The sequence below is a fragment of the Scyliorhinus torazame genome, chromosome 22, assembly GCF_047496885.1.
Source record: "Scyliorhinus torazame isolate Kashiwa2021f chromosome 22, sScyTor2.1, whole genome shotgun sequence".
NCBI classification, from domain to species: Eukaryota; Metazoa; Chordata; class Chondrichthyes; order Carcharhiniformes; family Scyliorhinidae; genus Scyliorhinus; species Scyliorhinus torazame.
In genome coordinates, this window is record NC_092728.1 from 92,449,178 (window position 1) to 92,474,213 (window position 25,036).

At 43.4% G+C, this 25,036-nt stretch overlaps 1 protein-coding gene across 1 annotated transcript in view; it reads left to right on the forward strand.

Annotated features, from left to right (window-relative positions):
* Positions 1–21,411, forward strand: part of ddx31 (DEAD (Asp-Glu-Ala-Asp) box polypeptide 31) — a 127,168-nt gene extending 105,757 nt beyond the window's left edge. Inside the window, exon 20 of the mRNA XM_072488583.1 lies at positions 19,804–21,411. Coding sequence (XP_072344684.1) covers positions 19,804–19,954 — 151 coding nt within the window. The 3' untranslated portion in view covers positions 19,955–21,411. The remainder of the gene's footprint in view (positions 1–19,803) is intronic.
* The last annotated feature ends 3,625 nt before the right edge of the window (positions 21,412–25,036 follow it).

Below are 25,036 nucleotides of genomic sequence, written 5' to 3' on the forward strand. Positions count from 1 at the left end.
AATGCAACAATATTTTATACAACACATGAGGAATCAAAGGCAGGTTTACCCCCCAGGTGAAGCATAGTTGAGAGGTGGTGCATAATTGGACCAAAACTCACAGTCCATATTTTTAAATCATACATTGTATCCTTATTTTTCATTTATACTTTTTACATTAATTAAGATGGGAAAATGAAATATGTCTTGATGACCCATGTGTAAAGTCATAATTCCTATCCTTACTTAGGAAGCTGAGAGATAAATTTGATCAGAGCATATACATTTATTTGCAGTTGGAGATTGTGAATCTCCAAGGCACAATATTTAGCTGCTTCAGCGCTATTGGTGGGAGAATATGCTATCCTTAGTCAAAGGAGGGAGGCAGAAAGGGCCTCAACTAGTTGCAATCTATATTAATGATTTGGATGCAGGGATAGAATGTACTATAGCCAAATTTGCAGGTGACACTACAGTAGGTGGGATAGTAAGTTGCAGAGGAAATAAGAAATTTACAAGTGGATTAGATTAGGTGAGTGGGCCAAAATTTGGCAGATGGAGTTTAACATGGGTAAGTGTGAGGTTATCCACGTTTGGCCAGAAAAATGGAAAGACAACTTGTTATCTAAATGGAGAGGAACTTGGGAGTGCTTCGATGTAGAGGGACCTGGGTGTCCTCGTGCATGAATCGCAGAGAGCTAGCATGCAGAGGCAGCAGGTAATAAGGAAATCAAAAGAATTTTTGACATTTATGGCTAAAGGAATAGAGTATAAAAGTAGGGAAGTGTTGCTGTAACTATACACGGCATTGGTAAGACCACACCTGGAGTACTGTGTACAGTTGTGATCCCCTTACTTGAGGAGGGTTGTTGTTGCATTGGAGGGAGTTCAGAAGAGGTTCACTGGATAGATTCCAGAGATAAGGGCTTTGTCTTATGAAGAGAGATTGAGCAGTTTAGGCCTATGCTCTCATGTTGTAGAAGGATGAGAGGAGATCCAGTTGAGGTCTATAAGATGATAAAAGGTATTGATAAAGTAGCCATAGAGCGGATACTTCCTCTTGAGGGGTACTCCAGAACGGGAGGTCAGAGTTTTAGGATAAGGGTTAGCAGATTTAGAACCAAGATGCGGAGAAATTACTTCTCAGGATCATGAGTCTGGAATTCACTATCCCAGAGTGCGGTGGATGCCGGGACATGAGTACATTTAAGGAGGCGATAGACAGATTTTTAATTAGTAATGGCTGAAGGGTTATGGAGAACAGGTAGGAAAGTGGAGTTGAAGCGAAAATGAGATCAGCCATGATATTGAATATCGGAGCAGGCTCGAGGGGCTGAATTGCCTAATCCTGCTCCTGGTTCTTATGTTATGACGACAAGGAGGAAGAATTTGTGGACAGGCGGTGTGTGAATTTTAATATATTTTGGATAGATTTCCTGAAACTAATTTTTGTCATTGTAAAGTGTTCACTGTTTAAAAGCTAGACAAATACCACATTGATGAATACATTTCCTTTAGGTTTGCTTCTTTCATTTCTGCCTCACTTTCATGCTGTTTGGGTTTTAGGCAACAGATTGAAGTGTGGGAAGAGAGGGAAAGACAGACAGCTATATGTTCAATTCTCCACAGCTTACCCCTGTGCACCAATGTGAATGCTGCTTTCTTTGTTTTTATTGTTGCTAGAATGTCTCACTATGATTTTAAAAAGTCAATCTATCCAAGCATTCAGTATATTTTGTTGTAGAGCAAATGTGTGAGGAAGGGAAATCTTAATCTTGTTTCTATATATGAGCAACTGACAGTTTTGAAACACATGGGCAGAGAGTGAAAACACAGGTCTTGGAAACGGGATAAGTGCTTATTATAAAAAAAGCTGCAGCACAAAAGCAACGGCTGAAAGGATTATAAACTGTGTTAGCAACTAAAAAGGAGGCCCCAGCTAAACCTGCAAACTAGAAATTCAGACTCTCATATTATGTAATCACAGCCAGTTCCTTTTAACTGCAGAATTTTGCCTGATGTCAGAGAACACCACAAATCCAGGATCCCTAGCTCCTGCCTTGCAGGCCCTCCCATGTATCTGCATTGCTCCTGATCCTCGGGAATGGAAATCTGTCATATCTGTTAACACCTGCCAAGCCCAAACCTTTAACACATGCCCACTCAAGAAATGCCAATGTTGGTGAATTTCTTAGTGATCACAGTCTCCACAAAGGGTTGTTAGACTAAAGCTTGTAGCAATGAGGCAATGACTGAAAGATATAAACTGGTTAAATGCCCTAAGATAAATGTGTATTCTATGCATTACATAGCATGTATTATGTAAGCACAGACCAAGATTATATTATACTATGTTAGGAAAACAAAGATAGTTTTAAGGGATTTATAGTTGTATTGGTAAACATTAGAAATAAGGTATAATTTTAAGTGGGTTTAATTTATTGTTTCTGTGTCTGGAAAGGTAAAACCTATAGTTAGATTTGTGCTGGACAAAGGTGTGGCAATTGGTTTAAATTCCAACTGTGATTCTATTGTGCTTAGCGAGGGCTACAGCATGAAAAGTAAATAAACTAGCATTGGTTGCTTAGCAACTGGAGACCCTTATAAGGATTTTTTTTAAAGTTATTAAGTTTTCGTTTTAGCTGAATTTGTTGGCAATTTGGAGTCGGGACACCGAGGAGTGAACCTCTCTCAACTCTGCCATGAGAAGTTGGACAAGGCAAGCGAGTTGCAAAGATGCGAGCTTCCAAAGGAACAAGTTACAGTCCAGATAATTAGGGAATTGGTGTAGAGAGAATGTTTATGATGACTGAAGTTAAGTGAACAAAGACCAAGGTATTGTTCAGAAGAATTCAAGGAAGAGTAAAGTGTTCCGAGTTAAAAGAGATAATTGCAGTTGCTAGATTTAATGTGGGACAACAGACTTCTAATAATATAATCTTAATTAGTGTCACAAGTAGGGTTACATTAACACTGCAATGAAGTTACTGCGAAAATCCCCTATTCGCCACACTCCACCTGTTTGGGTACACTGAAGGAGAATTCAGGATGTCCAATTAACCTAATAAGCACGTCTTTCGGGACTTGTGGGAGGAAACCGGAGCACCTAGAGGAAACCCACGCAGACATGGGGGGAACATGCAGACTCTGCACAGACAGTGACCCAAGTCGGGAATCAAACCGGGGTCACTGGCTCTGCGAAACAACAGTGCTAAGAATGCCATTCTAATAAGAGTCTGGGCAGCGGGAGTTAAAGTGAACAGTTTAAACAGCAGTCAAGACAAAAAATTTTTTTAAGGGGTTGGGTAAAATCCTGGCGTGGATTTGCTGTTAAAAGTGGAACGGGGGGGGGGGTTGTGGTGCAGTGGTTAGCACTGGGACTGCGGCGCTGAGGACCCGGGTTCGAATCCTGGCCCTGGGTCACTGTCCGTGTGGAGTTTGCAGATTCTCCCCATGTCTGCGTGGGTTTCGCCCCCACAACCCAAAGATGTGCTGGCTAGGTGGATTGGCCACGCTAAATTGCCCCTTAATTGGAGAAGAAAAATAATTGGCTACTCTAAATTTATTTTAAAAAACAAAAAAACGGAAGCTTTGTTTAAGAGTCATTTGTAAAATCTCAACTGGATTTCAGAATGCAAACCACTAAGGGAAAGCATTATTATGTGAAAAGATTTTAAAGCGTGTTTCTGGGAGTGGAGTTTGGAAACTCATGTGACAACATCTGGGAGGATTTGGAGGAGAAATCCACAGACACTAACTTGGGTTCAGAGCGGAGTGTGTACTTGACCACAATAAGCTTGTATGCTTGAAAGGCACTTTGTGTGTTAATGAGAACACTGTTGCTTAACATGTACTTTGTAATCTGTGTTAATCCTAAAACCTGCGTGTAATTGTTAAGATAAAATTAGGAGTAAATGTTAAGTAAATGTTTGTTTCTTGTTGTTAAAACGAATTAACGGTCCTATGACTCTGTTCCTCCACGTTTTATAAAAGAAAAGTAAAAGTTGCGGTCTTTTGAGCCAGGGTTCCACTCTGGGATCTTTCCATCCAGTTATAACATCAACTGGGATCGTAGCAAGTAAAAGAATAGACCCCAGGTCCCCTTTAAGGAAGAGTGTTGTCAAGGGTCAGGAGAAATGTAACCGAGGGCTGGACGATGGAAGGTGCTCACTCCAGGGCTACAGTGTTTTTTCAGAATAGAATCCCTGCAATGCAAAAGGAGGCCATTCGGCCCATTACGTTTGCCCCGACCCTTCGAATCAGAACTCTACCCATGCCCACATCCCAGTCCACCATACCTACCCCCGTAACTCCAAACCTGCACATCCCTGGACACTAAAGGGTGATTTATCATGGCCAGTCCACCTAACAAACACACCTTTGGGCTGGAGTAAGAAAATGTTATTGAAGTAACCAGAGTCTGAACCAGGTTATATTATTTGCAAAAGCAAAATGCTGTGGATACTGGAAATCTAATATTGAAACAGAGAATGCTGGAAATACTCAGGAAGTCTGGCGGCATCCCAACCTGAACCATTAGCTATGATTTTTATGTCATTTAATATGCAGAACTTGAGCATACAAATCAGGGCTGATGTATTAATGCATCAGTAGTAAGGGAGTGCTGCATTGTTAGAGGTGCCATTGTTTGGATGAGACATTAAACTGAGGCCACGTTGCACTCGCGGGTGCATACAAATAATTCCATGGCACTATTTCAAAAAAGGGAAGAGTTAGCCCTGGTATCACCGATATCACCCCTCAGCCAGCATTGCAAAAACATATTATTAGCTCATTTTCTCATTGCTGTTTTGAGGGTGCTTGCTGTCTGCAAATTAGCTGCCACATTTTGTATATTACAACGGTTACCAAACTTCAAAAGAACTTGATTGGCCTTGTGCTTTGGGATATCCTGTGGCTGTGTAAATGTGAGTCTTTCCTTTTATTTCAGTGAAAGACTAAATCAGTCACTGTAATAAAGTTGTGATTATAAAAATCCACTGAAAGTTAGACATTGCTGTTTATACCCGGGGCTGTTGAAATGTGGTGCACTGTTTAAATATCTAAATTGTCAGCCTGCCATTGTGCACAGCGAAGGCCAGGTGCAGTCTTCATTGGTTGGAAGACAGTAAATAATTTGACCGATGTGCATAAATGTAATTCATTCCTCAATTTAAGATCATGTGTTCTGCCCGTCGGCTAGATGGAGGTGGCGATTTGTGGTGGGGGTGTGCACGGAGGGGGTGGGAGGGGGCACAGAGTGGATGATTGTGGGGCATTTCTTGGATGGATTGGGTGGTGGGGACTGGTGGGGCCTTGTTGACCAATTTGGGGATGACAGTGGGGTGGGGGGTAGTACATAGAGTTGGTGACTGTGGGGCAAGGGTATATTGGCCAAATGGGTGACTAATGAGTTTGGGGTGGTATGGTTTGAATGGGTGAATTCAGTGGAGTGAGGTTGTGGGGGTGGGGAGGGTGTAGACTGAGTTGCTGATCACAAGGCAGGAGGGTGTGAGGCGAGCGGGTGATCACAGTACTCTTACCTGCCGGGTTTCCAGAGCACCAGGAAACCTGTCCTTCTGGCTTAAAAATAAAAATATAATTTAAGAGTAAAACATGGAGCCTCCTTAAAAAGATTTTACTCCGGAAATAGGGTGGGGACTCTGGAGCGAAGCACTGAACAGGGGCAACTCCACCTCCTCATGTGCAAGGCTAAGCCTCATGCAGCTGAAAGTGGTGCACCTGACAAGAACCAGTATGAGTAGGTTCTTCCTGGAGGTGGAGGACAAATGTGAGCGGTGCCAGGGAGGCCCAGCCAACCATGCCCACATGTTCTGCGTCTGCCCCAGACTTGTCAGATTCTGGACAGCCTTTTTCGAGGCAATGTCCAAGGTTGTGGGGGTGAGGGTGGAGCCGTGCCCAAGAGTGGCAGTCTTCAGGGTATCGGATTAGCCCGAACTATTCATGGGGAAGAGGGCCAATGCCCTTGCCTTTGCTTCCCTAATCGCCCGCTGGGGAATCCTGCTCGGCTGCCGATCGGCAGCACCACCCACGGCTGCAGACTGGCTGGCAGACCTGTCAAAACTTCTCCACCTGGAGAAGTTCAAATTCACTTTCTGAGGGTCAGAGGATGGCTCCTACAAAGCATGGAAGCCATTCACCAACTTGTTCCAGGACCTTTTCAAGGCCAACAACCAATCGGGGGGGGGTGGTGCGATGGCACATGGGAGCCTACGAATCTGCAGGGGGCCCAGAGCAAGGCCACAAGAAACAGAACCCCCTAAGAAACAGTGAGATTGGGGGTGGAAGGGCCAAACAACAAAGGGGGGGGGAGATGGGGAAGGGGAAAGCACCGCATAGCTATAAATAGAAGATAACTGCCTCCTGTGTAATAAGCGACCCAAGAAAATATTCTGAAACAACAAAAGGAGGGGGGGGTCTTGTATATTGTAACCGATGCACATACTCTTGTTGAATGTACAGTGTATAAAATGTAAAACTTCAATAAAAACATTTTTAAAAAAAAAGATTTTACTGACCAACCCACCCGAGAGTGGCATCTCTCCATTAAAACCCTGAATGAGCGGTTTGGAGTTGGATTTGCATTGAAAACTTACATTCTTTAACGTCACAAGGTGGGAGGTAAAAGATTTTCGCCACAGTCTTTAGGTCAAAAATAGCTAAATATTGGGGGTTGGCCGATTTTGATTTTGTGGGTCTGTCAACAGGAAAAGAGTAGTTCAGTTTCCTTGCTGCATCACTATACCTTTACAGAGCACAAACTTTAGAAACACTTCAGTATTGCTCATTTTGTTTTGTGAGTATCATTGTTAACGGCAACAATTTTGATGTATCGAACTTTCTGCCTGCTTTGGTCACCTTGTGCAATAAGAGGGAGAATTGAGATCTTTACCTTTCAAAATGTTTTCCCAATCCCAAATACAACCCTTCATGTTTGTTTATCTGCATCTGAACTTTACAACTGGACAATGCAATACAGCAATAAGGGCCCTTCTAAAGCTGAGTGGAGGTAAGCAAAGAATCAATGCCATTATGCACAGAGTAGTCCCAATTGCTCTTCTATCATGTTCATTAAAAGGAGTAATGTTAATTAAAAGGTCTATTTTAAAGGTATTTATATGAAAGGTCTGTTTACTGACAATATCTTCCTTTTATGTAATGCTTGTAGTAATGTGTCAGATCACAGCTTGTGCTGCAGCTAATAGAATAGACAACGATTTAAATTTGACCCGATTCAAAACACTCACTTGTCTCCCTCTGTGTGTCAGGGGATTGCTTGGGGGAAACTGGTGCAGTAAACAGCTGTTACCTAGTACAATAAGCAAAAAGAGTTTTGTGTATACTGAACACCTGTTAGTTAAGGATGCTCCTGTCAGCTGGCAAGTTGGGCCACTTTCTTTTGAGTGAAACCTAACGTTGTCATTTAGTGCTGTTGGGCTCCCTGGTGAAGAAGACACACCAGGGTCATCCTACTTTTGTTTAATAGCCTATGTTTGAGTTATAATTAGTTATTTTCCTATTTTGCTTTGGCTGTTCCTTGAAAGTAACAGGCCCACAAATTGGAAAATTCCCTTTTAAAGGGAATTCTTCTGCCCTTTTATACTTTTCCTAACATATCACAGGGCTCCATTACAAGCCTAGTGTGTAAATGAGAGCATTGATGGTTTGCAGCCTGTGCGAGTTGACCTGTTGATTTACATTTGTCTTCAAGTTAGAAGTTTAAATGAAAGGAATCCTCATCTTAAAGTATCAAAGACAATATGACAACAAGATTTATTGTGCAACTTTTCCCCCCCCCCACCTGTTCTGAAGCCACTGACTTGCTGAGGTTGCAGATTCATGGATGGCAAAACCCACAAGTACAAGTCTTGCCTGATCTACTTTTATATCATCAGAACTCTTTGTTCCTCAGATTGCAGCCTCTTGTGTGTGCCTCACCTCGCTCAACCCACATCTCGCTGTTGTTGGCCATGCTTTCAGTCATCCAGGTTTAACACTGTGGAATTCCTTCCTGAACCATCTGTCTCTCTATCTGCTCCTTCTGCTTAAACATTCCTTCAAGCCCAGCTCTTTGACCAAGATTTTTCTCACAGGGTGGCGCAGTGGTTAGCCCTGCTGCCTCACAGCGCCAGGGACCCGGGTTCAATTCCGACCTCGGGTGACTGTGTGGGTTTCCTCCGGCTGCTCTGGTTTCCTCCCACAGTCCAAAGAAGTGCAGGTTAGGTGGATTGGCCATGCTAAATTACCCCTTAGTATCTAAAAGGTTAGGTGGGGCTACTGGGTTATGGGGATAGGGTGGGGGCCTGAGCCTAGGTAGGGTGCTCTTTCCAAAGGTTGGTGCAGACTCAGTGGACCGAATGGCCTCCTTCTGCGCTGTAGGGATTCTATACCTCCAAATATCACTCCCGCAAAGTCCCTTGTGACTTTTCTCTACATTAAAAATAGCTGTCAATTGTTTTGTAAAGAAATGTAATTTCAGGGGAAATTACCTAAAGATGGAGTTAACTTTGAAGCCAGGGTAATTGTCTTTAGAGCTGAAGAGAACTGACAGAGGTACTAAAACCCTGAAGGTTGGGCAGTAGGTACTTTGTGTGATATAAAAAGAACCAGCTGGACAAGAGAATGCTACAAGGACATACTTATTTAATTCTTTTGAATTTCTTTTCTGTCATTCTGTAAAAACAGTTTAAATGTAGATGTGCTTTGCATCGATTTTCAAAAGGTATTTGACAGAAATATCACATAAGGGACTTGCAGCAAAGATGGAATTATGGGGAGTGTGGCCAATTCACAGAGCTGTCACAAACATGATGAGCTGAATGGCCTCTTTCTGTGTCATGTCATATTCTGTCCAGAGGTGGATTTTGGAGGGTGCACAAAAAAGGATGGAAGCAAAGGGAAGTTTCACAGACTGGAGACATGGTAAATAATGTTCCACATGGGTTTGTTGGGCACAGTATTGTTTGTTATAAACATAAATTAACTAGACTTTGGTATTGAAGGAACAATGTGATTGTGTTACTTTTGGGGGATATGGCAAATCATAATGAGAACTACAGCAGTGGACCACAGCTGAGCAAGGTGGGCAGATAGTTGTCAGATACAATTCATTGAAGATAAATATGAAATAATAGATTTTGGAAGTAAGAATATGGGAATGAGGTACATCTTAACTGATCAGATTCTAAATGGCAATGGAGTAGAGAGACTAGGCTCTGCGGGTGCACAAGTCATTAAAGGCGACAGTGATGGACATGAGGCCATGGAATAGGCTGGCAGAATCCTTTTGTTTTTTAAACTAGAGGCACAGAGTACAAAAGCAAGACTTGTTTTGGATATCCTTCGATGTTATATAAAAACAATTGAATAGAGGCGGAGTATATTCACTCATATATTACCAGGGATAAGAGGAAGTTATGAAGAAAGACTTAAATTAGGGCTTTTAATTGTAGCTGAGAATAGAACATAGAACAATACAGCGCAGTACAGGCCCTTCGGCCCACGATGTTGCACCGAAACAAAAAGCCATCTAACCTACACTATACCATTATCATCCATATGTTTATCCAATAAACTTTTAAATGCCCTCAATGTTGGCGAGTTCACTACTGTAGCAGGTAGGGCATTCCACGACCTCACTACTCTTTGCGTAAAGAACCTACCTCTGACCTCTGTCCTATATCTATTACCCCTCAGTTTAAAGTTATGTCCCCTCGTGCCAGCCATTTCCATCCGCGGGAGAAGGCTCTCACTGTCCACCCTATCCAACCCCCTGATCATTTTGTATGCCTCTATTAAGTCTCCTCTTAATCTTCTTCTCTCCATGTTGTCACGACGAGAGGGTTTGGAATACGTAAATAATGATGGTTTCCATTGTTCACTGACACACTGAAAGGGAGTCATTAATTATTTATCGATACCTTAAATTAAGGGGAGGTGAGAGGGAAACAATGTTCACAAAGGATAGTAAGAATGCAGAATTCTCATCCGCAAATTGTCACTGCAGCAATGCCCATTAATACTTTAATAGGGAATCATCATGTAGCTTAATAAGAATATTAAAGGGAATATGAACCAAGCAGGGGTCTGATTAATCGAGGTACTTTATATGGAGAATCTCAGCAGTGCAAACTCGATGCGCCTAATCACATCTTTCTGTTGCGTAACTTGTATGAGAAGATATGTGACTTTCCCAATGCATTTGTGAACTCCAGCTGCTAGATACCCTTTTCCTCCTTTTCTTATTCGTATGTTTCTGTCCTTCACTTTGCTACAATACCCGTACAACCGTATAAAGATCTGACACTGAAGAGTAGATTCTGTGCAGGAGTCTAAGTCAGGTGGCTGGTCTTCTTGCGTTGCACTCCCATGTTATAACATTCTCAGTTAAATATCTACCTAATGAATCATACAGTTTACAGTGCAGGAGGCCATTCGGCCCATCAAGTCTGCACTGGCCCTTGGAAAGAGCACCCTACTTAAGCCCACACTTTCACCTATCCCAGTAACCTCCCCTAACTTTTCTTGGACAAAAGGGCAATTTAGGATGGCAAATTGAACTAACCTGCACATCTTTGGACTGTGGGAGGAAACCAGAGCACCCGGAGGAAACCCATGCAGACACGGGGAGAACGTGCAAACTCCTCACAGACAGTGACCCAGCTGGGAATCAAACCCAGGTCCCTAGCGCTGTGAAGCAACAGTGCTAACCACTGTGCTACCGTGCCGCCTACATTTAATATTCAACTATCTTGTAACCTGAGCAGAGTCGTCACTGGCACCCAGCATTAAGGTGGCCAGCAGAGTTTGAAATTCCAGCATTGCCTGGCCCGTTTGTCTCCTAAACTTCACTTGGGGCATTTCATAATTCTCCATTAGCCTGCTACTGTACAAATTGCCTCCAGTGAATTGCACCTCCTGCTGGCTAAATATAGGACAGTGATTAAATGATTATGGTGCAGATTGCGTAAATCTGAGAAGAGCTTGTGGTGAATGGCCTGCAAGACCGAGAAATCAGTGATCAAAAATAAATGGTGAGAACAAAACAAATGTGGTTTAGGGTAGGTCGCAAACTAAGCCACTAACTGGCTCCCATTCAACTGATCAGATTGTATTTCGTACCTCATGCTGCTGTCTGTTTGTGAATGGCGCACCCTCTGTTGCAGGGGTCCCTTAGGAGTTATTCTATAATCCTTACACAGAAACAGTGGGAAACCTTTCTCTCATGTAGCTGCCATTCTTTGAGTTTCGTGTCTGCTTGTGCTTTGACTGTTGGCAGCAGTTTAGGGGCCTATATTTATTGACTGCATATCAATACAGCTTACTTTGCCTTCTGTAAATACAGAGACCATTTCTAGTGGCTGCTCTGTAAAATCTCTTTTGCTGAAGAAAATTGTACGAATAATCCGTGGCCAGCTTTATCCAGGCCCTCAACATTTGTGTAGCACGTTATAAATGGAGTTCCTTTCCATTCAGCAAGAAACTAAACCAACTGCAACTACAAGCAACTGCTAAACAATTAATGATTAATAGCATTCTACCTTTATACCTTGTGTTGTATTTTTGGCAAAGTGTTATTTTTATGTTTCAAAATTTCAGTTCATATCGACTTCACTGCACCCCTGGAATGCAAGTCTCAATTGAAGATGGATTTTGTTTTAACTGCATCGGATAAGTTGTGGCAGTTTTTTGCCGCGACCTTTTGACGAAGGAGTGCCCAGCGTCACAATGTGAGCCGTTGGGGAAACGTGCCTCTCATCTGTCCATCATAAAGCAGTATTGATGACAGCCATGGCAGACACAGCAGCTCATACCAGCCAGTTATCCCATAATCCCATTTGAACACTAAAGCGTGGAAGAGTGAGGCAGCAGTTGTATTTTGCTTTGGTAATGGCCTGCTACTTTTTATTTCACATAGATTTCTGAGGAAGTTCAGCACTCCCATTGGCTTTTCGTTTTTCTCATATTAAGGCACCGTATATGTTCACAAATGAAAAACTATTCCCCCCTCGAGTTACAAACAAATCATGTTCATAATCATGAGGAATTAGAATTTTCAGCAGTTTTGCCGATTTTAAGATTGTGCCCTTAGTAGTTGGATATGGCCTTTTTAAACAGTGTGCAGTATTCACATTCAGTCTTTTGATGTCACTTGTGCGAATATATATGGATTGATTATGGTGCTGATATGTGGCGGTGATAAAATGATACAGTGCCCTAGAACGCTGTTTTGCTGTTGTGATTCCTATTGCATTCAGGATAACCCTTGACTCTCGTTCTTCAATAAAGAAGCGACCTTTAGATAATTCTCCACATGGACATTGACATTTTTTTTATTCCATTCACGTGGATTTGGATCATTAAGTACTTCTTAAAGGTGAGAATTGGAAAAATTGTGCATCTTCTATTTTAATTCAGTGACTTGGGCGAAGATCAAAGACCCATAGGCCATCAGACTAAGAGGAACAGGAGAGGAAGTGAGATGAATCAATAATGTTAGGTTTTAAAAGCCTTTAGACTGTGGGAGGAAAGTGAGACCAAACTTCCAGTTTTGCAACAATGTAATGTCACTACGATGGAAGCTGTGCTGTGCTGCATTTATAATGTGTCGGTTAAAAAGGAGCTGTAAACAAGCTAACTTTAAAACAACGGACAGAAGAATTTCATACAAACATATAACCAAACTAGTAAAGTCTATTGTAAGAAGGAGCCTTTCTATCCACTTGAATCAATAAATTGCCTCAGGGTACATAGTATGTTATTGATAACGCATTTACTTAAATTACTTACTATGAAAGTAAATAAGCAATAAAAAACAAATTAGCGCTATCAGGTTGATTTTCAATGATGACAACAAATTTAAATGCAGATTCACCAATCTGTGAAGGTGACATCACCTTGATTCCCTAATTGTCTTTTAACTCATTTGCAGCCATCACTAATGTGTCTGCAATGCTGAGTAGAAAGCACTGACAGGGACCAGACTTCCCTAGAGAAACCACTGGGGACAAGAGGCTCGACTCTGCTGCTTGACCCTTACCGGCAGATGGCCATCAGGAATCAAATACCCATGTGCTGGGAGATGGGGAGAGGATTTAGCAGAGTGATTATTCAGAGATGAATAGAGTGATTAGCTGATAAAGAGCATGTGAGACAGGGTTGGGGGGCTTTGATCCTCAGTAATAATGCACTGACTGTCGTTAGTGCAGTGGGATGCTCCGTGACGAGGGACAGCAGTGTATCACAGGATTACACAGTTTGCTGTTGGCTTTAACCCTTTGAGGGCTGATAGCTATTTCTGTTCTGAAGAAAAATTCTAACCAGATTCATGTGGAATATTCTGTTGTGCTTGGTAGTCTTGCCGTTGCTCTCAAGTGTGGCCTTGGAAAAAGGATTTTGCAGACAAAGAATCCAATGGGGAGAGAGAGCTCATCAACCATACACTGAAACATTTTGCTTCCATCAAATGTCAATGAATCCTCTCCCATGAGTGAACTGTGTAGACCTTGTGAGTGAAAGAACAATTTGAATGTGCTGTTATATGGTATGAATCTGTTCTATGGGCATTGTCAGTGTGGTGTTAATGTGTTTGGATAGCACTTTGCTTAGATAGTGTTTTGAATTATAAAGATATGCAGTAGCGTTATTTACTTTCCAGTTGTGTTTGTCCATCCAGAGTGAATAGGCGTGTTTGTCCTTCCAGGGTGGATAGATGTGGGATGTGAAATGGTGTGCTCCCTCCTCCGCTGAATGCAAAAACACAGGCCATTCACTTGCCCAATTACTGATCTTTCCTGAGTTTCCTGTGCTTTTGAGAAGATAGTTGATGTGTTTCGAGATGAGGAGAGGAGTGGAATCGGAATCACGTAACAAGCCCTCTGGGTGGACTTGTGCACTTCCTAGTGGCTGGCTGCAGTATAGCATTGTTAGGAGTTGAGTACATCGCACATGTATGTGCCTGCTCAGCTAGAAAAGACCAACCAAAAAAATATGAAAGTACAGCATCTCCTTGAAACAGAAGCGTCTGGACACAATGATTTAAAACTGTGGAGTGCTATTATCTCGCTAACATATACTCTTGATGTAAAGAGTTACCAACAACATCTCTTCCCATTTGGGCATTCAGAAATCATTCTTAAATATTGACCTGGTTGGACAAATGCCTCTCGACCTTGATTAGCTGATAAATTCAATTCTATTTTCAGGCAGTTAGCAGGGAATTGCTTTTCAATATGGTTCACACTTTCAGAATGTGATCTCAAACAACAAGTATAAAAATTTGGGTTATGGAGTGGGCTGTGGACAGATATGGTTCGTACAGTAATTTATAGTTATCCTATTTTTAAAACCAAAGTTCTGTGTATCTCAGTAGGTTGCCTGCATTTACTGACTGTCAGTAGTATGTCCACACGGGATGATTTCTAGCATTATGATAGTGCCAGAAAGCAATACGTGATTTTATTATTTCTGCTTGGTTCCCTGTGCTACTCTCTGTCACAGTTTTGATTCGAGACATCCGATTATAATTCATGTTGTATTCTATTTACTTATTCCACTCCTCTTGCCTATCTTTGTTACACCATGATAAATGTAGACAGTTACTAAGTCCATTTCCGCTCCGATTACATACTGACTGGAATTGAATTTACAGGAAAAATATGTATTTGGATACTTTATGTTAACCCTTCCATTGAAGAACTGGAGTGGAAAATGTCTTGTGCCTTTTACCCTGTCAGGATGAAACTGTATACGAGTTGACCTTTTTTTTAACCAACTGCTGAAACAGCAAATGCTGGAAAACCCAGCAGGTCTGATAGCATATGTGGAGAGAGAAACGGTTAGCGTTTCGTGCCTGTTTGACTCTTCAACTCTGAAGAAGAATCATACACACTCTCAACATTAACTCTGTTCCTCTCTCTCTGGATGCTGGCAGACCTGCTGGCATTTTCTGTTTTTATTTCAAATTTTCAGCGTCCACAGTATTTTGTTTTTATTATACTCTTACAATGGACTCCATGCCACTACCATGAACTGTCATATACCGTTGCAAAGTTTGGCCAGCATAGGAGTTATTGGTAGAGTAGGAGCCAACTGGACGAAGAGCTACAACAGGTCTAGATAAAGTTGGGTTAGGGCTTCTTCATTTAGATCTTTTATCAGTTTGCTAACATTTTTGCTGAGTTCATATAGTTTCTATGCATTTCACTCACCGGTCAGCTGCATATGCAAAGATAGGTTAATGCTGTCCCTGACCTATGTTGTTCAATCCTAGATGGTACTCTGTTTTGCCGAAGGAACAGCTCGAGGGTTTAAAACATTTGCGAACAGGAGAAGCTGTTGGGCCTTTATTTTCTGGTAGATTAGCCTCATGTAACCACCGTCTCATTGATCCTCAACTTTATTTTTACTTTGTTCCTTGACTCAGCATCGATTGCAGTAGCCTTGATGGTAGAAAACAAAATCCTTAAAGCTTCTAATTAACATTAAGGCAGTGGGCAGGTTCATGTTGAAAACTAGTGGTTTCCTCTGGAGTATCAATGCCACAATTCTTAAATGAATAATCAGTGGCGAGGATAGAATTGCCCACGGTTGCCCTTGCGCTATTCAAAGGCATCTCCTGGGAGGTCCAGAAATAGTTGAAGTTGATTGCCCACGGTGAACAGTTTAACTACGTGAAGCTGTATTGGGGAAGGGGGAAAACATGAGTTACAAAGTATGTTAATCATTGTCTTCATGCACAGAGCTTTTCTCTCTAGAGACTCCGTTTTGTTTTTCTTTAGATTAGGAAGTGTGTTATCATTACAAGCTGTCTGGAATGTTTTTACAGTTAATGGGGACTCTTTACAGAGTTTCATCTCCTAATATCCAAGCGGCGAGGGAGATTGGTCGGTTGAGACACAAGGATGGCAAAGTGGTAACAGAATCAGAGGGGATTTAACAGAGTATTTGAGGCCTTTTACCGTAAACTATACTGGCTGGAACCCCTGCCAAGGGACAAGACAAGAAGCCGTTTTCCGGATAGGTTGGTCCGAGTATAGAGCAGTTATGAGTGCAAGGGCTGGGGGCCCCAGTGGTGATGAAGTGCGTGGGGTTGATGCAGTCCAGGAAGGCCCGAGGCCCAGGCGGACGTAACTCTGAGCCCATTGGGAGTGGAGGTAACATCAAGCCCACTGAGAGTGGAGGTAACACCGAACCCACTGGGAGTGGAGGTAACACCGAACCCACTGGGAGTGGAGGTAACACCGAACCCACTGAAAGTGGAGGTAACACCGTGCCCAGTGTGGGAGTGGAGGTAACACCGAGCCCACTGGGAGTGGAGGTAACACCGAGCCCACTGGGAGTGGAGGTAACACTGAGCCCACTGGGAGTGGAAGTAATACCGAGCTCACTGGGAGTGGAGGTACCTCTGGACCCACTGGGAGTGGAGGTAACACCGAACCCACTGGGAGTGGAGGTAACACCGAGCCCACTGGGAGTGAAGGTAACATGAACCCACTGGGAGTGGAGGTAACACCGAGCCCACTGGGAGTGGAGGTAACACCGAGCCCACTGGGAGTGGAGGTAACACCGAGCCCACTGGGAGTGGAGGTAACACCGAGCCCAGTGGGATTGGAGGTAACACCGAGCCCAGTGGGAGTGGAGGTAACACCGAGCCCACTGAGAGTGGAGGTAACACCGAGCCCACTGAGAGTGGAGGTAACACCGAGCCCACTGAGAGTGGAGGTAACACCGAGCCCACTGGGAGTGGGGGTAACACCGAGCCCACTGAGAGTGGAGGTAACATGAACCCACTGGGAGTGGAGGTAACACCGAGCCCAGTGGGATTGGAGGTAACACCGAGCCCAGTGGGAGTGGAGGTAACACCGAACCCACTGGGATTGGAGGTAACACCGAGCCCAGTGGGAGTGGAGGTAACACCGAGCCCACTGGGAGTGGAGGTAACACCGAGCCCACAGGGAGTGGAGGTAACACCGAGCCCACTGTGAGTGGAGGTAACTGGATCCACTGGGAGTGGAGGTTACACTGAGGGTAGCAATCTTTTGAGTGTCGGAAGGTCCGGTTGCTCTTTTGGGGGAAAGAGATGACACAGTGGCCTTTGCCTCCCTGCTAGCTCGGAGAAGGATCTTGCTGGGTTGAAGGGATTCGGAGCCACCAAGGGTAGGGACATGAGTGAGTGAGCTGGCAGACGTTCTTCACTTTTCGGTTCACCATTAGGGGGACGGGCGAGGGGTTCTCCATGAGGTAGAAGCTGTTCATCGACTTCTATAAAGCGCCAGTGGGGTGGGGGGGGCGTTGTGGTTTTTCTCTCTCCTTTTATTCTTTTCTTTGTTAGGGGAGAAGGAGTGGGTTCGAGGAGTAATCTGGATAAGGAGGGACTGTGTTACGTTAGCGTTAGGTGTGTTATGACACTGTTGTTGGTATGTTATGATTCTCCCAGTCTTTGTTTTTTGTATATATTTGAAAATACCTCGAATAAACTATCTTTTTTAAAAGCTCTGTAATCTAGAACTCTAAATAGGTGTATAATCTGTTACCCATTTAAAGCGTTCCTCCTCTTCCCCCGCCTGGCTGTCGTGCAGTGCCAATGGCCTGGTTATCACAGAAATCCATGGCCTAATTACAGGTATGTGTGTGAATCTGATGAGGCCTGTCTGTGCTCTTCTCAGTTGCAGCCAGCAATTACTGACATGAACCTTTCTAATAAGGTAATTAAACAACCAATGATGTGCCAGCCTGTCATCTGGGCTATTTCTCCCTTTACAAGAGGAACGGCGCAGGCCTGTAATTGAATTCTCACTTAAATCACATCAAGATACACATCAAATATATTTCCATGTATTGTTTAAAAATGAAAGAGTAAACAAGATGCATTCAAGTACAGTTGTTCTGTACGTGTCTGTCACTCCGGCATGCGATACTCTATGAAAGTTACATTTTCATGTTTTCCAGGCAAATTATTTCCATGATAAAAAGAAACAGGCGGTAGTCGTATCTGTGACCATCTAAACCCAGTCAGATGGGCAGTGGGATTCTATCCCAGGGTTTCCCTTAGCTGTTGGTTGACCGGGACAGAATGTTCCTCTACAGGCTGTTGGTGAAATGCTGTGTTTTGTGCAGCAACACTTTATATCATTGCATGCAGAGTGAACTTGTCTATGTGAGCCCACATCCTGTGCAGTGATCACAAGGGACTGTTGACCGTGGTATTCAATTCAGGGGAAAAGAGAATTTCTGGAGTGTGATTGAGATGTACAGGTGTCGATCAATACAGGGACTGATGGGATTAGCAATGTGACACGGTCCTGATTAGAAACTGGACTTTTATTTGGGGTATTGTGGAAATTTTAAAATGTAATAAAACTGGCTAACAAATTTGCCTGCTGTAAAAATACAATACAGAACCCAGACAATCACTATGGGTAGAGGATGTTTTAGTTATGGGGTGTAGTCTCCAACTTCTTAAGCTGGATGTCATCCCTGTAGGAATCCTTTACCACATCTTACAAATGTTTCAATATTTCAGTAATGCCTAATGTTGCACGTTCCCTAGTGTTAACACGGGGCGGGGGGGGGGGGGGGGGGGGGGGGTACTAACCATTTATTTGTCAGCACAGTAGCCAGAATATTTAAGGGAACGTGGAGTCCTTGCTGTGTTACAAAGTGTTCCTGCACAATTGAGCTGATTACTTCAGTAGGCATATTCGATATTGTCAATGTTATCAGTTTAAAAAGTATAAAAATATCAATTAATTCAGATATTAAAATTGCATCTAGAACTATACCAAGAGCAAAAGGCTTTTTAAAATGTGTCCTGAAGCTTCTGCACCTGATAAACTCCACATAATATATTAAACTAGACTGGCTCATGTTGCTTGAATCGCAAACCACCCCTTTGAAGAAAAGCAAGACATTTTTTTTTAATGTAACATTTCACAGACAATGAGCTTTGTATAATAAATTAAAAACCAGTAGATACTATACGAGACAAATGACTCACAGGCGACATCCCCTACAATGTAACCCATGGTCTATCTGCATATCAAGGAGTCATCACCAAATCGAAAACAACTTTTTTCTTTAAAAGTTTCTTCAGATTGGAGTATCTATTACATTGCATCCTCTCTTTTTCAGTCTTTATTATGCCACTTGTTTCCAATGCTTGTACTGCTTTCTCATTTTTGTTTAAGAAAAGAGATCTCCCAAATGTATTTAAGATCGATAAATAATGGATGCAAGCGAATTCTTGTGTTCCACGCTCAACTTTTTTTAGTTTGAAAATTCTGCCCAGAAATTTGTACCACCAATATTCACATCTCCTTTTATGGAGCTAAATATAGAATTGCAGATTATTTTTTGTAACCTTTTATCTTTAAGGTGGTTATTGATAAATACGGGAACAAGACTAGATCTCGGGGTAAATTTATGCTATGTTAATATACATGTCTGAATTGCAACAATTTTATAACGTAAATATTTTCTGCTGTATTTTTGCACCAGATATAGAAATTATGCACATCAAGTTGTACGATATTGGGATAGTTTAAATTGATGCTACGGCAAATGTTTCTGGGCAAGCAGAGAATCTCCATGTAATCCAGATTTGTTCACATAATTTACACAAAATTAGTCTTATGTCTTTAGTATTTTGTTGTCTAAACTCTTAGTTTACGGGATTGTGGGCATTGTAAGCCAGCCAGCATTTAGTGCCCATCCCTAGTTGTCCTTCAGAAGGTCCTTCTTGCAGTCCCTCATGTTAATTGTACTAAACAGTCCCCCCTTTCAAATTTTGTCTTCCTTTCTCAGGTCTGGCTTGGATGGACATCTGTTTGCCAGGAACCAGGTGGCTTCATTGCTACAGTCTGAATATTCAAATGGATTTGGAGCAGATTTTTATAAGGTAAAGAAGCCTCGAAAACCTTTGAGAAGTCGCAGACAACAGTCAGAAAACATCTGAAGTGAGCTAAAAACATCTGGGGACACATCGTCAAACATGGTGCTTTTAACCCAGGTCAAGTGACGTCAAAATGAAATGAACAGCATTGAAGTGGGTCCAGGAAATTCCAGAATCATCACTGTCCCGAATCTCAGTCCTGAACTGAAGGGCAGAGTAAACTGCCTGTCAATTTTATTTTTTAAATGCTTGTAATGTATTTGTGTGAAGGTGAAGAAAATGGTCTTGAATTAAATGGATTTTTATGAATTTCCCATACGATGCTTTGTAGCACTTGGAACAAGGACATCTCCAATCCGCTCCCAAATCAGATACAAACCCACATCCTGAAGATGTAAAGTTAGTATTCTACCATTTTGAAGTATTCCATTTCACGCATCTGGGGAAACAAATCCCATCTACCTGCTTGGGATACAAACCCAGACATAAGAGGATCGATGTTCTACGCCCCTGCAAACAGCTCTATATCAAACGAGGAAGATTGGTGTTCAGCAAAGTGGAGCAAAATCACAGGTGCAGTTTCCTAAGTATTTCATCTAAAGCAAAAATAACAAAATTCACCATTATTACTTGAAAATGGGCAGGTGACTGATGCAGGAAGCTAACAGGCTGAATAATCAGATAGCTAAGTCTTGGGTAAATCAAATCTAATGTATGATTTGCACAGTCTCGATTTCTCCAATATTCCATATGCTCCCTTTGTAGGTCACTGCCTTCTAGTAAGAGGGCTTGCTGTGGACGTCAGATGACTTGTACCTTTTTTAAAATAAATTTGGAGTACCCAATTAATTTTTTCCAATTAAGGGACAATTTTGCATGGCCAATCCACCTAGCCTACACATCTTTGGGTTGTGGGGGCGAAACCCACGCAAACACAGGGAGAATGTGCAAACTCCACACAGACAGTGACCCAGAGCCGGGATCGAACCTGGGACCTCGACGCCGTGAGGCAATAGGGCTAACCCACTGCACCACCATGCTGCCATCAGACGGCTTATACCGGAGGTTTGTATTGTGTTAGCTCCCTATTTTTCAGCCCCACCATATAAAATGTTTTCACCTACATCTGAAGAAATTTCATGAAGTCTGAAGACCCTTTTGACAATAAGTATAATCCAGGCTAAAGGCCTACCATGACCTAGAACACGATCAATTTTGTTATCTAATTGTGGTCTAAATACAAAGGCACAATGTTGATAAAATGAGTGCCTATTGTGAAATTTCAAAACGAGCAGAAAGAAGGTTATTTAAAGAATGGGACTGATATTTATTTAAAAATTAAAGGAATAGACAAATGAATTTTAAGGTAGGAATTTCATAGAATTTTGGTATCAAAGGTCTTTTGTTTTTAATCCCATGTCATAACTTGGCTGTTTTGTTAAAAACCAAAATGTCTTTATTTGAAGCAAATATTAGCAGCGACTAAGATGGTATAAAATAAATATATTGAATATTTTCAACTGTTGTCCAGTTTTGATCCTTGGCTTTTCAAAGATCTGTTCTTTTATTACCTTTAATGGTGATTTGAGTTTTTCTCGGAAGGTTTTCAAACTCATCTGTGCTACCTGGCTGGGCTGGCGTGTTGTAGGTTGTGTACATTATATATTTTTTGAAAGCTGTTGGTATAGTTTTGTAACTCATTAAAACAAAAACAAAAAACGAATTAATCTTCAGGTTTTAATTATAGGTTAGTTGTAAACCTCATCCTCTGGAGTGGATGAGCTTTTATTCTTGGAGATGGGGTTTGATAGGTTATAAATTTATTTTTTCAAAAAACTTTGTTGTGCCCTTATTTGATTTCATTATTAAGCAATGAGATTAGATGAAACCCCCCTCATCATCCCCTGGGTTTAAGTCAATCCTTGCAGAATCCTCTCGTTTTGTTGTGCTGCGTTTTTGTTCTACCAGCCTCTGAGAGACTCTGTCCGTCACTGCATTAACCCTGAGTCGGGTAGAATCCTGTTCAAGGCCGCAGGGATTTGCCAAACCCTTTCACATGCTAACAAGCACAGATAAACAGCGGATTTTCTCCAAATAAATATATATATTTTTTAAACTTCTTGATTTAATCAGCTACTGTGCACTTAGCCATGTCTCTCTCCTACACACTTCAGCAACTTACTTTTCTCGTTGCCCTTCGAGAGCTGCAAGCATCTTCCTGCACCAATGTAAACATGCCAATATATTTTATTTTATTTTATTTCTGTTCAGAGAATACATTAAGCGCTGTGCACGGCTCAGATCTTCCACATTAGAAAGGGAGCATTTTCATTTTGAATTGTAGGATGATTGAATGTGGATTCTGAAGGTTTCAAAAGATATGAAAGGACCAAACTAAACTGCCCTCATTTCTCAAATCTTTTTATTGTGTTTTCTTTCAAGCTTTGCCTGTTTCCTTTTTCCAAATCATTCCATTTGAGACCAGTTTTATTCATCAACACATCAAAGCCGGCATCAGTGTACTCAGTGCTGAGATGTGACTGTTGGGAAGCATGTGACAGAAATTAAAACCGGGAGCAGGTACATTTTGTGCCATCTAATTTGCAAGGGGTTGAACCTGGAAAGTATGTAAAATCAGAAATATGTCCTAACTAAGAATGAGTTTCCACAAATTAGAAACTATTAAACCCCTTTATACACAGGGGAAGAAAAGGTAAAGTCTCTCGCTCTGAGGGTGGGGGGTGTAATGTAACGTCTCTGACACTGAGGTTGGGGGGTGCATGGTAAAGCCTCGCTCTGAGGGTGGGGTTTTACGGTAACATCTTGCTCTGAGGGTGGGGGGTGTACGGTAAAGTCTCGCTCTGAGGGTGGGGTTTTACGGTAACATCTTGCTCTGAGGGTGGGGGGTGTACGGTAAAGTCTCGCTCTGAGGGTGGGGGTGTACGGTAAAGCCTCGCTCTGAGGGTGGGGGGCATACGGTAAAGTCTCGCTCTGAGGGTGGGGGGTTTATCATAGAATTTACAGTACAGAAGGAGGCCATTCGGCCCATCGAGTCTGTACTGGCCCTTGGAAAGAGCACACCTTCACCCCCATCCCAGCAACCCCACCCAACCCTTTTGGACACTTAAGGGCAATGTAGTGTTTGGTCAAGTCTCGCACTGACGACGTATGAGTATGGGGAGAAGGCGAGTCGGATGCTGGCACATCAGCTTCGTAAGAGGGAGGCAGCGAGGGAGATTGGTGGAGTTAAGGATAGAGGGGGCAGTGCGGTGAGAATAAACAAGGTATTTAGGGACTTCTATGGGGATCTGTACAGGTCTGAGCCCACAGTGGGGGGAGGAGAGGATGCGACGATTCCTAGATCAGCTGAGGTTCCCGAGGGTGGTGGAGGAGGAGGAGGTGGCTGGTTTGGGGCGCCGATTGGGCTGGAGGAGCTGGTTAAAGGATTGGGGAGCATGCAGGCAGGGAAGGTCCCGGGGCCGGATGGGTTCCCGGTTGAATTCTACAGGAAATACGTGGACCTGCTGGGCCCTTTGCTAGTGAGGACTTTTAATAAGGACAGGGAGGGGGTGGCCTTGCCCCCGACAATGTCCAGGGCGCTGTTTTCTTTGATTTTGAAGCGGGACAAGGATCCATTGCAATGTGGGTCGTATAGACCGATCTCGCTCCTCAATGTTGACGCTAAGTTGCTGGCGAAGGTGCTGGCTACGAGAATTGAGGACTGTGTCCTGGGGGTGATTCATGAGGACCAGACGGGATTTGTGATGGGTAGGCAGCTAAACACCAATGTGTGGAGGCTCCTCAATGTGATTATGATGCCCTCGGTGGAGGGGGAAGCGAAGGTAGTGGCAGCGATGGACGCGGAGAAGGCCTTTGATCGGGTGGAGTGGGTATCTTTGGTAAGTGTTGCGGAGGTTTGGGTTCGGAGAGGGGTTCATCAGTTGGGTCAGGCTGCTATATAGAGCCCCAGTGGCGAGTGTGGTTACGAACCGGCGGAGGTCAGAGTACTTTTGGCTGTACCGGGGGACGAGGCCCCTTGTTGTTTGCACTGGCAATTGAGCCGTTGGCCATGGCACTGAGGGAGTCCAGGAAATGGAGGGGAGTGGTCCAGGGGGGAGAGGAACACCAGGTGTCGTTGTATGCCGACGACCTGTTGTATGTGGCGGATCCAGTGGAGGGGAGTATCATAGAATTTACAGTGCAGAAGGAGGCCATTCGGCCCATCGAGTCTGCAACGGGTCATGCGGATCCTTAGGGCGTTTAGGGACTTTTCGGGGTATAAACTCAACGTAGGGAAGAGTGAGCTCTTTGTGGTGCATTCAGGGGACCAGGGAAGGGGGATAGACGAGCTACCGCTGAAGAGGGCGGAAAGGAGCTTTCGGTACCGAGGATCCAAGTAGCTAGGAGTTGGGGGGCCCTGCACAAGCTCAATTTGATGCGGTTGGTGGAGCAGATGGAGGAGGATTTTAAAAGATGGGATATGCTGCCACTCTCACTAGCGGGTAGGTTGCAGTCGGTCAAAATGACAGTCCTCCCGAGGTTTCTCTTTGTGTTCCAGTGCCTTCCCATTATAATCCCCAAGGCCTTTTTCAAACGGGTAAGCAGGAGCATCATGGGATTTGTGTGGGCGAATAAGACCCCGAGGGTGAAGAGAGTGTTTCTGGAGTGTAGCAGGGATAGGGGGGGGGGGGGGCTGGCACTGCCGATATTGTGTGGCTATTATTGGGTAGCTAATGTGGTGATGATCCGTAAGTGGGTAATGGAGAGAGGGGGGGGGGCGTGGAAGAGGCTAGAGATGGCATCCTGTGTGGGCACAAGCCTGAGGGCACTGGTGACGGCACCATTGCCGCTCTCGCCGACAAGGTACACCATGTGTCCGGTGGTGGCGGCGACGCTGAAGATCTGGGGGCAGTGGAGGTGACACGGGCGAGGTGGGAGCCTCTGTTTGGTCCACGATTTGGGAGAATCATCGGTTCGTCCAGGGAAGGATGGATGGGGGGTTTCGGGGCTGGCATCGGGCAGGGATTAGAAGAATGGGGGACCTGTTCATCGATGGGACGTTTGCGAGCCTCGGGGCGCTGGAGGAGAAGTTTGGGCTACCCCCGGGAAACGCTTTCAGGTACATGCAAGTGAGGGCGTTTGTGA